Source organism: Notothenia rossii, assembly GCF_949606895.1.
Source record: "Notothenia rossii genome assembly, chromosome: 2".
NCBI lineage: Eukaryota > Metazoa > Chordata > Actinopteri > Perciformes > Nototheniidae > Notothenia > Notothenia rossii.
Genome location: NC_136904.1, coordinates 86,180,531 through 86,192,770, shown reverse-complemented (window position 1 = coordinate 86,192,770; position 12,240 = coordinate 86,180,531). Strand labels below are relative to the sequence as shown.

At 40.3% G+C, this 12,240-nt stretch overlaps 1 protein-coding gene and 1 long non-coding RNA gene across 3 annotated transcripts in view; one reads left to right on the top strand and one right to left on the bottom strand.

Moving 5' to 3' along the window:
• Positions 1-6,530: 6,530 nt before the first annotated feature.
• The window catches only part of arhgef7a (Rho guanine nucleotide exchange factor (GEF) 7a), a 28,171-nt gene continuing 22,461 nt past the window's right edge, over positions 6,531-12,240 (top strand). The window contains exons 1-2 of one of the 2 annotated variants that reach the window (XM_079665312.1): positions 6,531-6,906; positions 10,330-10,413. In XM_079665312.1, coding sequence (XP_079521438.1) covers positions 6,742-6,906; positions 10,330-10,413 — 249 coding nt within the window. In that variant the 5' untranslated portion in view covers positions 6,531-6,741. The remainder of the gene's footprint in view (positions 6,907-10,329; positions 10,414-12,240) is intronic. The other variant, XM_079665311.1, reaches the window with a different exon arrangement.
• LOC307029390 lies at positions 9,483-10,412 on the bottom strand. The gene is made up of 2 exons (XR_013805311.1): positions 10,249-10,412; positions 9,483-10,063 (listed from the first exon to the last, which is right to left on the bottom strand). It is a non-coding gene; the product is annotated as an uncharacterized lncRNA (long non-coding RNA).

Below are 12,240 nucleotides of genomic sequence, written 5' to 3'. Positions count from 1 at the left end.
GTCAGACCCAGTAAAAACAAGTCTTTTGTTGATCTTCACAACACTTTTTCATGGTTTTGACATCCTAACGAAAGAAATTAGAGGAGTGTACTGCACACAGTGTAATAAATGGGAGATGTGTGACTCCCTTTATCTTTTAGTTCTGGTTAATTTATCTGCATCTATGTATTACTTCAGTCAGTCTCTCTGTGTGTTTGTGGGGGATTGCAGAGAAGTTTGTATGTGTTTTTTTGTTTAAAAGGGGAATTGTATTCACTCTGTTTGTTGTGCTTGGCTTGAGGACGTGTAGATAGATACTTAATTCCTCCCCTGGGGGAAATTTGCATGTTTCAGCAGCAATGAATGCAGTCGAAGAACTAGAACATACAAGATGAGTCCTACAAAAACAACAAACATGTTATAAAAAAAGAAGAAAACACAATTTCATTAATTAAATTGATTATTAAGGATCAGCAAACATGATTTAAAAACATTAATAACTTAAAGGTGGGGTATGTCATTTTATATAAACCAGCTCGAGTGCGCTAGAATTTGAAATTACACAACCGGAAAAAAATCGGCCACGTCCTTACAGAGCCCCTCCTCCAACACACACGAACGCGCACATGGCCAATGAGGGTACGAGATAAGTTTGTGCACAGATGGAAGGCTGACAGGCGGGTAGGCCATCCAGTTACTTTAGCCGGGCCGGCTGAAATGATTGGTCTTGCTTTTTACAGCGCCACGGCTTCCACAGATGATTTTTTTTAAAATGTATTTATTGTCAAAGCATTTAATGTATTCATTACTATCGGGATGTTAAGAGCATTCGGAATAAAACAAAAAGTGTTTCTGAAATAAATTACATGCCCCACCATTAATGCACTCACAAGTTTTAGGCAAAAATCCTAAAAGCAGATAATGAAATAGGGATGAGACAACTATTAATGTGATTTTAGGAACATGCTGAAGCTGAGAAGAGACCCTGAGGTAGAAGATGGTTTTTGTTTTTAGATGAGTCAGAAGAATTTGAATATTTCCGTCGTCATGCTCCAATGACGGTGTGAGAGCGAAAACTACTTTATAAGTCTGCATAAACTGACACAGTCCTCCCCTTTGAAAGGCTTAGGTGCCAATAGTGGGGAATAAAATGGGCGCTTTATTTATTTTTTTCAAGTTGTGTGACAGAAAATAGTTCTGCAGCAACTTTATATTATCAATTAATAAGTTGTTGTTGTTGTTTTTAGGCAAAAACGACAAACATTTGCTACATGTAGTTCCATTCTGTCAAGTATGAAGATGTTATGCTTTTCTTTTTTAAACATGAAAGTAAGAAAGTGTTATCCTTCATATTTAAATGCATTAAAAGCTGCATAAAATGTAAACATACGTTGTAATGCTCTCCACTATACAAAACCATCACAAACTATGACCTCTCAATGCTTACAACAAAATAAGTTACCATAGCTACAGTATGCGGATGACACACACATTTACGTAACAATTTCACCAGGAGACTATGCTCCAATTCAAACACTGAGTAAGTGCATTGAACAAATCAATGACTGGATGTGTCAGAACTTTCTCCGATTAAACAAAGATAAAACTGAGGTAATGGTTTTTGGAGCCAAGGCAGAACGTTTAAAAGTTAGCGCTGAGCTTCAGTCTGCAATGTTCAAAACAACAGATAAAACCAGAAATCTAGGTGTAGTCATGGACTCTGACCTGAGTTTCAACAGTCACATTAAAACAGTTACTAAATCAGCTTACTACCACCTAAAGAATATATCTAGGATTAAAACACTGATGTCACAGCAGGATTTGGAAAAACTTGTCCATGCTTTTATCTTCAGTAGACTGGACTACTGTAATGGTGTCTTCACAGGTCTCACTAAAAAATCTATTAGAAAGCTGCAGCTGATTCAGAACGCTGCTGCTGGAGTCCTCACTAACACTAAGAAAGTGGATCACATCACTCCTTTTCTGAAGTCTTTACACTGGCTTCCTGTATGTCAAATAATAGATTTCAAAATACTGCTGCTGGTTTATAAAGCTTTGAATGGTTTAGGCCCAAAATACATTTCTGACCTCCTGCTAAATTATGAACCATCCAGATCTCTCAGGTCTTCAGGGAATGGTCAGCTTTCTGTCCCCAGAGTCAGAACTAAACATGGAGAAGCAGCGTTCAGTTGTTATGCTCCAAATATCTGGAACAAACTCCCAGAAACCTCCAGGGCCGCTGCAACTCTGACTACTTTTAAATCCAGGCTGAAGACTTTTCTTTTTGTCTCTGCTTTTAATTGAACTATTCACATCTTAAACTGCACCGTAACTTTTATCCATGTATTTTTTCTTTTAATGTTTATTTCATTATCTTTTCTTTTTAATGACTGATTTTAAATGCCATTTTCTTAATGTCTTTCATTTTTTGTAAAGCACTTTGAATTGCCTTGTGTTGAAAGGTGCTATATAATTAAACTTGCCTTGCCTTGCCTTAAATATGTTATTGAATTCACACCATAGACTGTATTCACACCTTATGTCGAAAAAAATAGGTATCACAAAAGTAGACCTTTTGCAGTTTCATTGAATTTGATAAATTGCATATGGATATTTTTCCTAAGTATATTGGACGGTATTATTGTAATATGTAGGATGACTTTATATTTAACCCATCTTTTATTTTATTTGTGTTATACCTTTGTTATTTACGTTCTCAGTGTTATTATTGATTTTATTTCTATACGTTTTGTTTTTCATATTCTCATGTTGAATTTCTTGGATTTGAGACCTTCTACATGTTGTGACACCTTGTTAAAGAAACTGTTCATCTAAATTGGAGTACTAATGGATGTAAAGGGGAATGTGAGAAAATAACTAATAAAGAATAAGTTTAAAAAGAAAACATTTGCTAAATTGCACATTTGTGTTTAATAACATACTTTGTTGCGTTGCACAGCATGTGGTCCTTACATTATAGAAACTTCTGTAAAATTCTGTCTGTGAATCTTTCTGTTTTCTTTTGCACTTCGAGGTAGAGACAAGAGAGAAGCAACAATGTTTTTCCTGTGATGAAAGTAGGGATGAACTGGGAATGGAGGGATGATGAATGCCTGGGGCCGCTCTCCGCTGCCTCACAGTAGCACCCTTGGTTACAGACCCATGGCGACACAAAGGCACAACAGCATCCCTCGACGCTTCCTGTTTAGAAACAGGACTGGCCTCAAGAGTCAGCCTTCCTGACAACACTCTCCCTCTTTCTGTCTCTCACACCCTCTCTCTCTCACACAGAGTTAAATGAAGAAGATGGAGATGAAGAGGAGTTGGGAACGAGCCCAGGCTGTTTCCTCTCCCTGCAGCTTGCTCCGGTTACCATGGAGATTCCAGATTCCTGCAGGTAGAGGAAAAGGTAAAAGAAATCGTTAACACTTTCAAATGACATTACATTGCATTTAGCTGACGCTTTTATCCAAAGCGACTTACAATAAGTGCATTCGACCAACAAGATACAAACTTAGAAAACAGAATCATATAAGTACATCAGGTTTCATAGAGCTAAAACATTTCAAGTGCTACTCAACTGGCTTTAGATAAGCCAGTCCTTTATTAGTATATAAGTGCTTTGTTAATAGTTCTATCGCTCGAAGTGGAGTCGAAAGAGATGAGTTTTCAGTCTGCGCCGGAAGATGTGTAAGCTATCTGCTGTCTTGATGTCAATGGGGAGCTCATTCCACCATTTTGGAGCCAGGATAGCAAACCCACGTGTTTTTGCTGATGGGAACTTGGGTCCCCCTCGCAGTGCGGGTGCAGAGAGCCATTTGGCTGATGCAGAGCGGGGTGCACGTGCTGGGGTGTACAGTTTAACCATGTCCTGGATGTAAGAAGGGCCAGATCCATTCACAGCATGGTACGCAAGTACCAGTGTCTTGGAGTGGATTCTAGCAGTTACTGGAAGCCAGTGAAGGGAGCGGAGCGGCGTGGTGTGGGAGAATTTAGGAAGGTTGAAGACCAGACGAGCCGCTGCATTCTGGATGAGCTGCAGAGGTCGGATGGCACATGCAGGTAGACCAGCCAGGAGGGAGTTGCAGTAGTCTAGGCGTGACGAGAGCCTGGACCAGAACCTGCGTCGCTTTCTGGGTCAGGAGGGGATGTATCCTCCTGATGTTGTAAAGAGTGTATCTGCAGCAGCGGGTTGTAGCAGCGATGTTTGCAGTGAAGGACAGTTTGTTATCTAGGGTCACACCCTGAGTCGGGGAAACAATAGAGGTGCCGATGTTGATTGTTAGGTCAAGAGTGGGACAATCTTTTCCCGGAAGGAAAGGCAGTTCAGTCTTGTCAAGGTTGAGCTTGAGGTGGTGAGCAGACATCCACCGAGAGACAAGCAGAGATGCGTGCAACGACCTGGGTCTCTGAGCGGGGAAAGGACAGAATTAGTTGGGTGTCATCAGCGTAGTAGTGGTATGAAAAACCATGCGGGCTAATGACAGATCCGAGCGAGTTTGTGTACAAGGAGAAGAGGAGGGGACCAAGAACAGAGCCCTGAGGGACCCCTGTAGTTAATTGACAAGGGTCGGACTCGGACCCTCTCCAAGTTACCCTGTAGATACGGTCTTTGAGGTATGAGGTGAGGAGGGAAAGTGCAGAGCCTGAAACTCCAAGTTCTTGGAGAGTGCGAAGGAGGATCTGATGGTTCACCGTGTTGAATGCAGCAGACAGACCGTGTCAAATGAGACATATGTTTACAGGCTTAAATATTAGCTCCAATTTATGGCTTTTTTCATAGATATATAGTAATAATATATCATTGTTTTATAGATATTGTTAAGGCCTTTAATGAGAACTACTTGCGTGTTGCCAGATAGTGAAAAAATACCTCAGATTGGTTAAAAAGAAAAATGGTTACGGTGGGAATCAGCCGAAGCACCACGATATTATCATGATGCAATCTGATAAACGTTTTATTATATACTAAGTATTGTATGAACAAAGTATTGCAATTAGACAGCTTTTCTAAATTGTGAATTATGCAATTTTATCTAAACGTTTTCAGTCAATTATTATTTTTTCAACAAAAGGGGAATGTCGAGAAGGCACAAGAACCATCACTCTCATAATAAAATAATGTGACATAAATGTTGGATGCACTTGCACAAAATATGTTACAGTCTACAAACTCCAACTCAACTGAAGACAAACGTCAGGCTTTAAAAAGTTCGAATTGAATTTGCAATACTAAAAGTTAATAATTTGAATACATTATCAGTGTGCCCTTTTTTAATACTGTATTCAAAGACTCCTGTTACGGCTTGTCAACGTTTGAATTCTTAGCAATCATTCATATATATGTTATGGATTTAAGAAGTAATATATGTAAGTGTGCAGTGAGAGATTTGGCCACATGGAGGTGCAATATGACCCTGGTAGGTCCTGATTATGAGATCAGTTCAGTATACAGTGAGCAGAGAGCCCCACCCTGTGGCCAAAGGGAGAAGTAAAGCTTTATTCTAGTACACTGCCAGGTCCTGTACTATTGTGACATGTATCATAAATGTTTTATTCTTCACTTTGCCTCAGGACAAACACAATTAGAGGACTCCATTAGGCATTCTTGTTAAATAACACCTCCCCAACATGCACTCACACACGCGCATGCTATGCAAATATGATGATGAGCTGCAATATGATGATTTGTTAGGTCTTCATTAACACCTATTTTCACTATTGATCAATCTGTAGATTATTTAAATCGATAAAAAGTCAGAACATAGTCAAATAATGCTGGTATCACTTTCTCTGAGCCCTTGTTGACGTATTGCTTGTCTTGTCCAACCAATAGTCCAAAGCTCAGATATGTTTACTGTCATATCAGACATAAAAGCAACAAATCATTACATTGAGAAGCTGCAAGACACATTTTTCTTTCTCAGATTGTCTCAATTGAAGGATCAAGGTGCAGGGTGCAAAACATATACAGTTTTAAACACATTTCACAATTTGTTTTTAATGATCTCTCAGACTTATCCTGGGGTAGATTTAGAAAATATGATAAATGTTTAAACATCAATTAATTATTTTCTGGTTAAAACAATTGTATCTTTACCTGAATCCAGACTAAATGTGAATAGAGTTTCAATGTTGAAGCTTGTGCTGTGTCTTCTGTTCTTAGCTCTTTATAATATGATGATAATGTTTCTGTTGTGTTATGATTTATGTAAAGCACTTTGAATTACCTTATTGTTTCAAATTTCTGCCCAGCTGCTTCCCCTATTGGATCGAGGCCTGTCCAACACACTGCAGCTCACAACAGCCTGCAGCGTTGTTCTAATAAACGGATAATAAAAAGCAGCAGGATATGCAAAGCCACACATATATAAAAGCCTTTTCATGTCATGCTGCTGAAGTGCTAACGACTGCCTGGCCTGGCCTGTCCCTCCTGTGTGATGTCATCCAATGGATGAGTGTGGCTGGCGGCTGCGATGCGCATGTATGCAGTCCACTGCCTCATCACACACAACCGCACTTGACAGCTTGCCAGGTTAGAGGGGGGAAAAAACACAGGGAGGAAACCAGAACTGCTGAATATCCACCAGCCAGCCGTCATCTACAGGATTCCTCATCGACATCTCATGCATCCTTCTTTCGGATTAATTATGTTTCTCTTGTAACGCACAGATGACAGCGTAACCGGGGCGGTAAGCGGCTCAGATACCCCCAGAAACACGGCTCGCTTTGTGTGCATAGGATCTGTTGTTGTGACTGGACATGAATTCTGCGGAACAGACGGTTACATGGCTGATCACGCTTGGGGTGCTGGAGTCTCCGAAGAAGACCATCTCGGATCCTGAGGCTTTTCTGCAGACCTCCCTGAAAGATGGGGTGGTGTTGTGCAGGCTGCTGGAGCGCCTCAGCCCGGGCTCCACGGAGAAAGTAAGGGGCAATAACACACAAACACACACTCACACTCAAACGCTCCCCCGTCGGCGTGTCTACCCAGATCCATGAAACCGACGCGGGTTGTTGTCTGGGCTTCTCTTTCTGCCCACTGGTCCATGAGGCAATTTCTTTTGTAGGTCACGACAGCCCGGGTTATTGTCTGCGAAAAACAGCCTCTCTATGTTATATGGCTGCACACACACAGTGTGTAACAGAAAAAGGGCCGCTGTTTCCACCATCACAGGGAATACATTGATCAAATTCACCAGATCCTCCAGTGGTTTGGTGTCTTTAACGAAGGCCTGGTTTAATATGCTTTTAATGCAGGTTTTACGCACTCAACAGATCTGCAGTAACGTGTGAAGCCCCTGTTTTAAATGCCTCTTTAATCCAGGGCGATGTGGCGTGTATGTCAATGTATTTTGATGCACACTGAGTGACCTGCCAGGGATGACTAGCCATCTGTACACAGACCCAGCAATAAGAGTGGGCCGCCATTGACTGCAAAGGCGCACAGACAGAGATGGACCCTCTCCCCATTTAAAGACACAGCGCAGTGTTTGTGTCTGTCAATGTAAAGCCAGCTGCCTGAGGGAGGCAATGTTTCCTGAAAAGAGGCTCTGCACCTCCACATAGGCAAATTAGGGATTTGCCTGTTAAATGGCAAACTGGTTCCTCCATTTTCCCCTTCTCACTTTCACGATGGGGTGTTGTTTCCTTTTCGAGACATAATCAAATTATGTTTCACACACCAGAGGATTTGATGTAGGCTAAAAAAAAATAAAGCCTCTCTAAAATACAGACAAGAGGAAATATTTTTGCAATGGGTGAAAATCAGTGAGGCATAATCAGCCACTATTACATGCTATATGTTGCTAATTCATGGCATAAACATTGATCTACATTCTGTAAATCTGCCATCTCATTTGAGGAGTTTTTTAAATGTCTTGTTCGAACATAACTGCTAAGATATTCTGAGACACTACTAAATGCCTCTCTCCTGCCCCACAACAATATATTTATATTTATTTAGTCACAATACCAATCCAAATCTCTCAGAGGACTGCTTTCTGTAACACTGTACATAAACACACATTTTTGATGTTAAACAAATATGAATAATATTGAGAGGGACATTTATAGTGGAGAAATAAAGGTATCAAGGCCCTCTGGTGGACAAGATACAGTATAGTGAGACTTTCTAATTTAAACTCAAACATATCTTTGGCATGTTGGCACTAAAACATCTTACTTATGATGTGGTCTTTACAGCAATATGATATATCTGGGATAAAATACAAATTAAAGCGGATTTATCGTTTGTGCTCTCAATAATACCACCAGATAGATACCTTTTCTCGAATTTACAGGGATTAGATTGCACTCAAGGTGCTCAAAGAGACACTAAATACATTTGGAAAAAAAATACAGCAATATCTTTTCCCAGAAATAAGGCTCCAAAGATGATCCACAGACCTTGTAGTCAGTAGTTTGTACAGAATCACCACGTTGAGGGATGAAACCTTCTCTGTTGAATGTTAGCTTATTTAGGAAAGCTTTTCTTAGTTTGGTAGAAAGAAAACAGTTCCTACATGAAACTCCTCACAACATGGTCTTTCAATTATCTTGAGTAACCGTGTGATGATTTCTGGAAAGAGACATTGCTGTCAAGGTTTGCGAATAGATTTTTATTGCGCTTTAAGCACCACAAGCTGAGTGCCAGACAGTATTTCATTATATTGAAGGGAGGCTGAGATTTGTACGGCACATAGCTCCAACACTAAACAATCTATATTGATTAAAAGCAAAGTGGGTAAGAATTCATTGATTTCTGGGTAAACTGGTCCTTTAACATTTTCCCCATGCCTCCTGCTATACCCCTAACATTTGTATGTTGAGCTTCTTTAATATTGTTCTTAAATATCTTGGCTACTCATTATTTGGCAGGCCATCTTGTGCCACTCTCTGGCAAAGATGTGACACTCATCTGGTTCTGTTTTGGCTGAGCAGCAGTGTATGTGGGGGAAAGTTTGAGATACGGACCACAGCTGTGTCAGTTACTATCAGGGCAGATATCAGTGTTATGTAGAACAGAGATAATGGATAGCCTACTGGATCCTCCAAATAAGCCGCCTCCTTGCTTCCCCCACTTGCATCCCTTCTTGGCCTTTTACATTCCTCAGTTACCTTTCAAGTCAACAATCAGTCAAATGAGTTATTCACAGTTAGAATCAAGGAAAGGCATAAGACAGAAATGGTGTTATGGTAAAGGATCATCCCTGAACCCATCTGAATCTTCATACAGAGATTAAAGGACATAATGCTGGGATAGTGGATTCAAGGCAACATTGAAAGACGTCCAAAAGACCCTCTTTTGATCACTATATTTTACATGAATTTCACAGCAGGAACATATCTTTAAATTAGGAAATAAGAAAAATAAAAAGAGAAATGTTTAGGCTAGAAAATGGATAATGGTGTGAGTTTCTTTATGTGAAGAAATGTGGCTAAATTCAAAATAATGAAAAGTGGGAGGAAATACCAATATCAGAAAAAAGAAACCAGAAAAATGCAGTTGTTAGAGGCTTTATCAGAGAAAAGTGGAACATAAACAAACAGCCCTGCAGTAAAATTGTAATGGAAAACTAAAGTATATTCATCTATGTTCAGGTTTATTAAGACATACATGAAATAGCATATTTAATGAGCTGTGTGACACAAAGCCAGATCAAATTCATATAATTGTCACAATGATTTGATAATTGTATCAAGAGCTTTAATGTTATGTTGTTAGGCTTTCATTTGAACTGTGATACAAATAATATACCTAGGCTGACTTAAACATATAAGGTCAAACTAATGCAATCTATTTCTGCTGTAAAACCTACTACAATTGATTTGTTGCTTTTTAATGATATTGCCGTATAATAAGATACATATTTTCTCCAACCCACTAATATCAATAAGGCTTAATTTCAGTTGTAGCCTATCACTTCTTTGTCATTTTGTTGCTTGATATGAAAACCAATGCACCCATAGGCCACTCCACCATCAGTGGGGATCCCTATATGTCAACGTCATTTCCCTCTGCACAGCTCCATACTCCACAGCCTCCTCCACTTCCCCGCTGCGGGATCAGCGTCCAGCCTCCCTCAAGCACGCACGGCACGCACACACACACACACACACACACACACACACACACACACACACACACACACACACACACACACACACACACACACACACACACACACACACACACACACAATGTTGACTAATGCAGAATGCGGGTCGACAGAGAGGAGATACGTGTTTTAAGGCTAATAAACTCACATAAAACCGCAGCGTGAAGAGCAAGAAACCCCGCAGCGTGATCTGGAAGTTTCCTTCTAACCAGCGTTTCCGTCTTTCCAGATCTACCAAGATCCGAAGAACGACGGCGAGTGTCTGAGCAACATAAAGGAGTTTCTGAAGGGCTGCACATCGTTCCGCGTCGAGGTAAGTAGAGCTCTCAGAATAGGGTTTATGTTGTATTTTTACCACACATTTCCTCATGTAACAACACCGGGAGACGCTGTTTTGAAAATGCACGTTTCAACAATAAACAATGGGTTCATGGGGTGGACGGAGCTCCTGACACCGGGAGGAGGAGGGATCTGCAAGCCGAGAACAATCACCCATCGCCCGGCGGAGAGAGAAATGCTCATCCGCTTAGTCTAGGGCGATATATTTTCAAAATTAAAGCAAATTCAAATAACTTTAAATGGCGTTACTATTATATTGAAGCCTGACTACATTCACCACTTGGATTCATAAGCGCCTGCGTAATGTTTTCTAATTAATGCAGAGCTTTGTCCTCGGCGTGGCTTTATTGTCACCACCGGTTCACACTAGCCCGCCTTGTATAAACAGTGTTTTCTCAAAAACAGTATCTGACCATGGTTATACAAGAGGGTATTGTTCTAACATGGTTATCATAGCCTTATTATTACAAAGTGTAAAGTCTAAACAGATTAGGTCCCTTCCTTGTATGGGTTATATTATAGACATATTAGAGTATGTTGGAGTAATGGTACATTTGAATATCTCCATAAGCAAATGGAGGACAGTGTTTCTGTTTAAGGCTGTGTGTTGGCCATTGCATAGAGGGGTCATTGAACTATCCTAGTTTGACAATAAAACTCAGTGTTCCTCAGCAGTGACTCTGCCCACTGAGTCTGCAGCCAGTGAACAAGAGGTGGAGATGGGGTAAGACAGAGCGCTGTCATATTAAGTGTGTGAATGTGAAACATGCCCTTTATGAGTTTACAGACAGCGGAAATGTCAGGGAAGATAAGGACATCAGTTATTACTTTATTGTTTAAAGGGCTCTGTTAGTTTTGGCTTGCAGAACCAAAACTTGGAACCGTTGAGCAATAATATGCTGTTTTATTGGTAACAAATTTCCCATCATAAACACTCCTTTACATGTATGTCATGTTGACTTTTGCTTTCACTGGCGGGGATGTTGAACTCAATACCAACACCATTTTCCTATCTCTTTTTGTATACTATTAGATTAGTCTGACTTTATTGGCCACCTCTGGATATTTGTGTTTTGCTTCTCGAAGTACAGCAAAGGTACTTGCAGCACAACACACCATTGAAACATAATCATTACAATATTCCAAATGATCACGTAGCAGCAATAAAAAATTATTTAAAAAGCACATTTTGTAAAATAGCTATTCTTTCTTGTTTGATGCCCGTGTTGCATAGGGAATAAATGTTGGGTCTTTGCGTGTTAGTGTGTTCAAATACATGTGACTTTTTGCTGAGTGAACTGGAAACGGCAGGATTACAGTAGTTCTGGGCATGGCAGTCCTCCCGCTCACCATCTGTGGAGCAGAGATGGATTTTCTCCAGAGCCCAGAGCTCTGCTGGCTCTGACCCCAGGTAGCCGCCGCTGTAGATTAGGACAGCTACTGCTTACATGCAAAAGACTGACTGATAGATGCTGCTTTGCTTTCAAAGTCCTGACCTCCCTCTTTTTGATGGCATAACGCTGGGTGTTTGCCTGAAATAAAAAATGCTCGCCTTGCTGTGGTTGCATTTGCATGTAGCGATGGGATATATATCTATATTGGGAAATGAGAAATTTGGATATTGTGCGTTGTCTTATGGTTTTAAAGGCTGCGTTCCAGTAAATTGATGTCGTTTTCTGAACTCAAGCAACTGTTGTAGCCGTTGTATTATTTGCCGTTAGCCATTAAATGAAAATGTCTGATTTATCAACAAACTCATTGTAAAAATATTTGATGAAAGCTCCAATAGTCAACCCTCAAT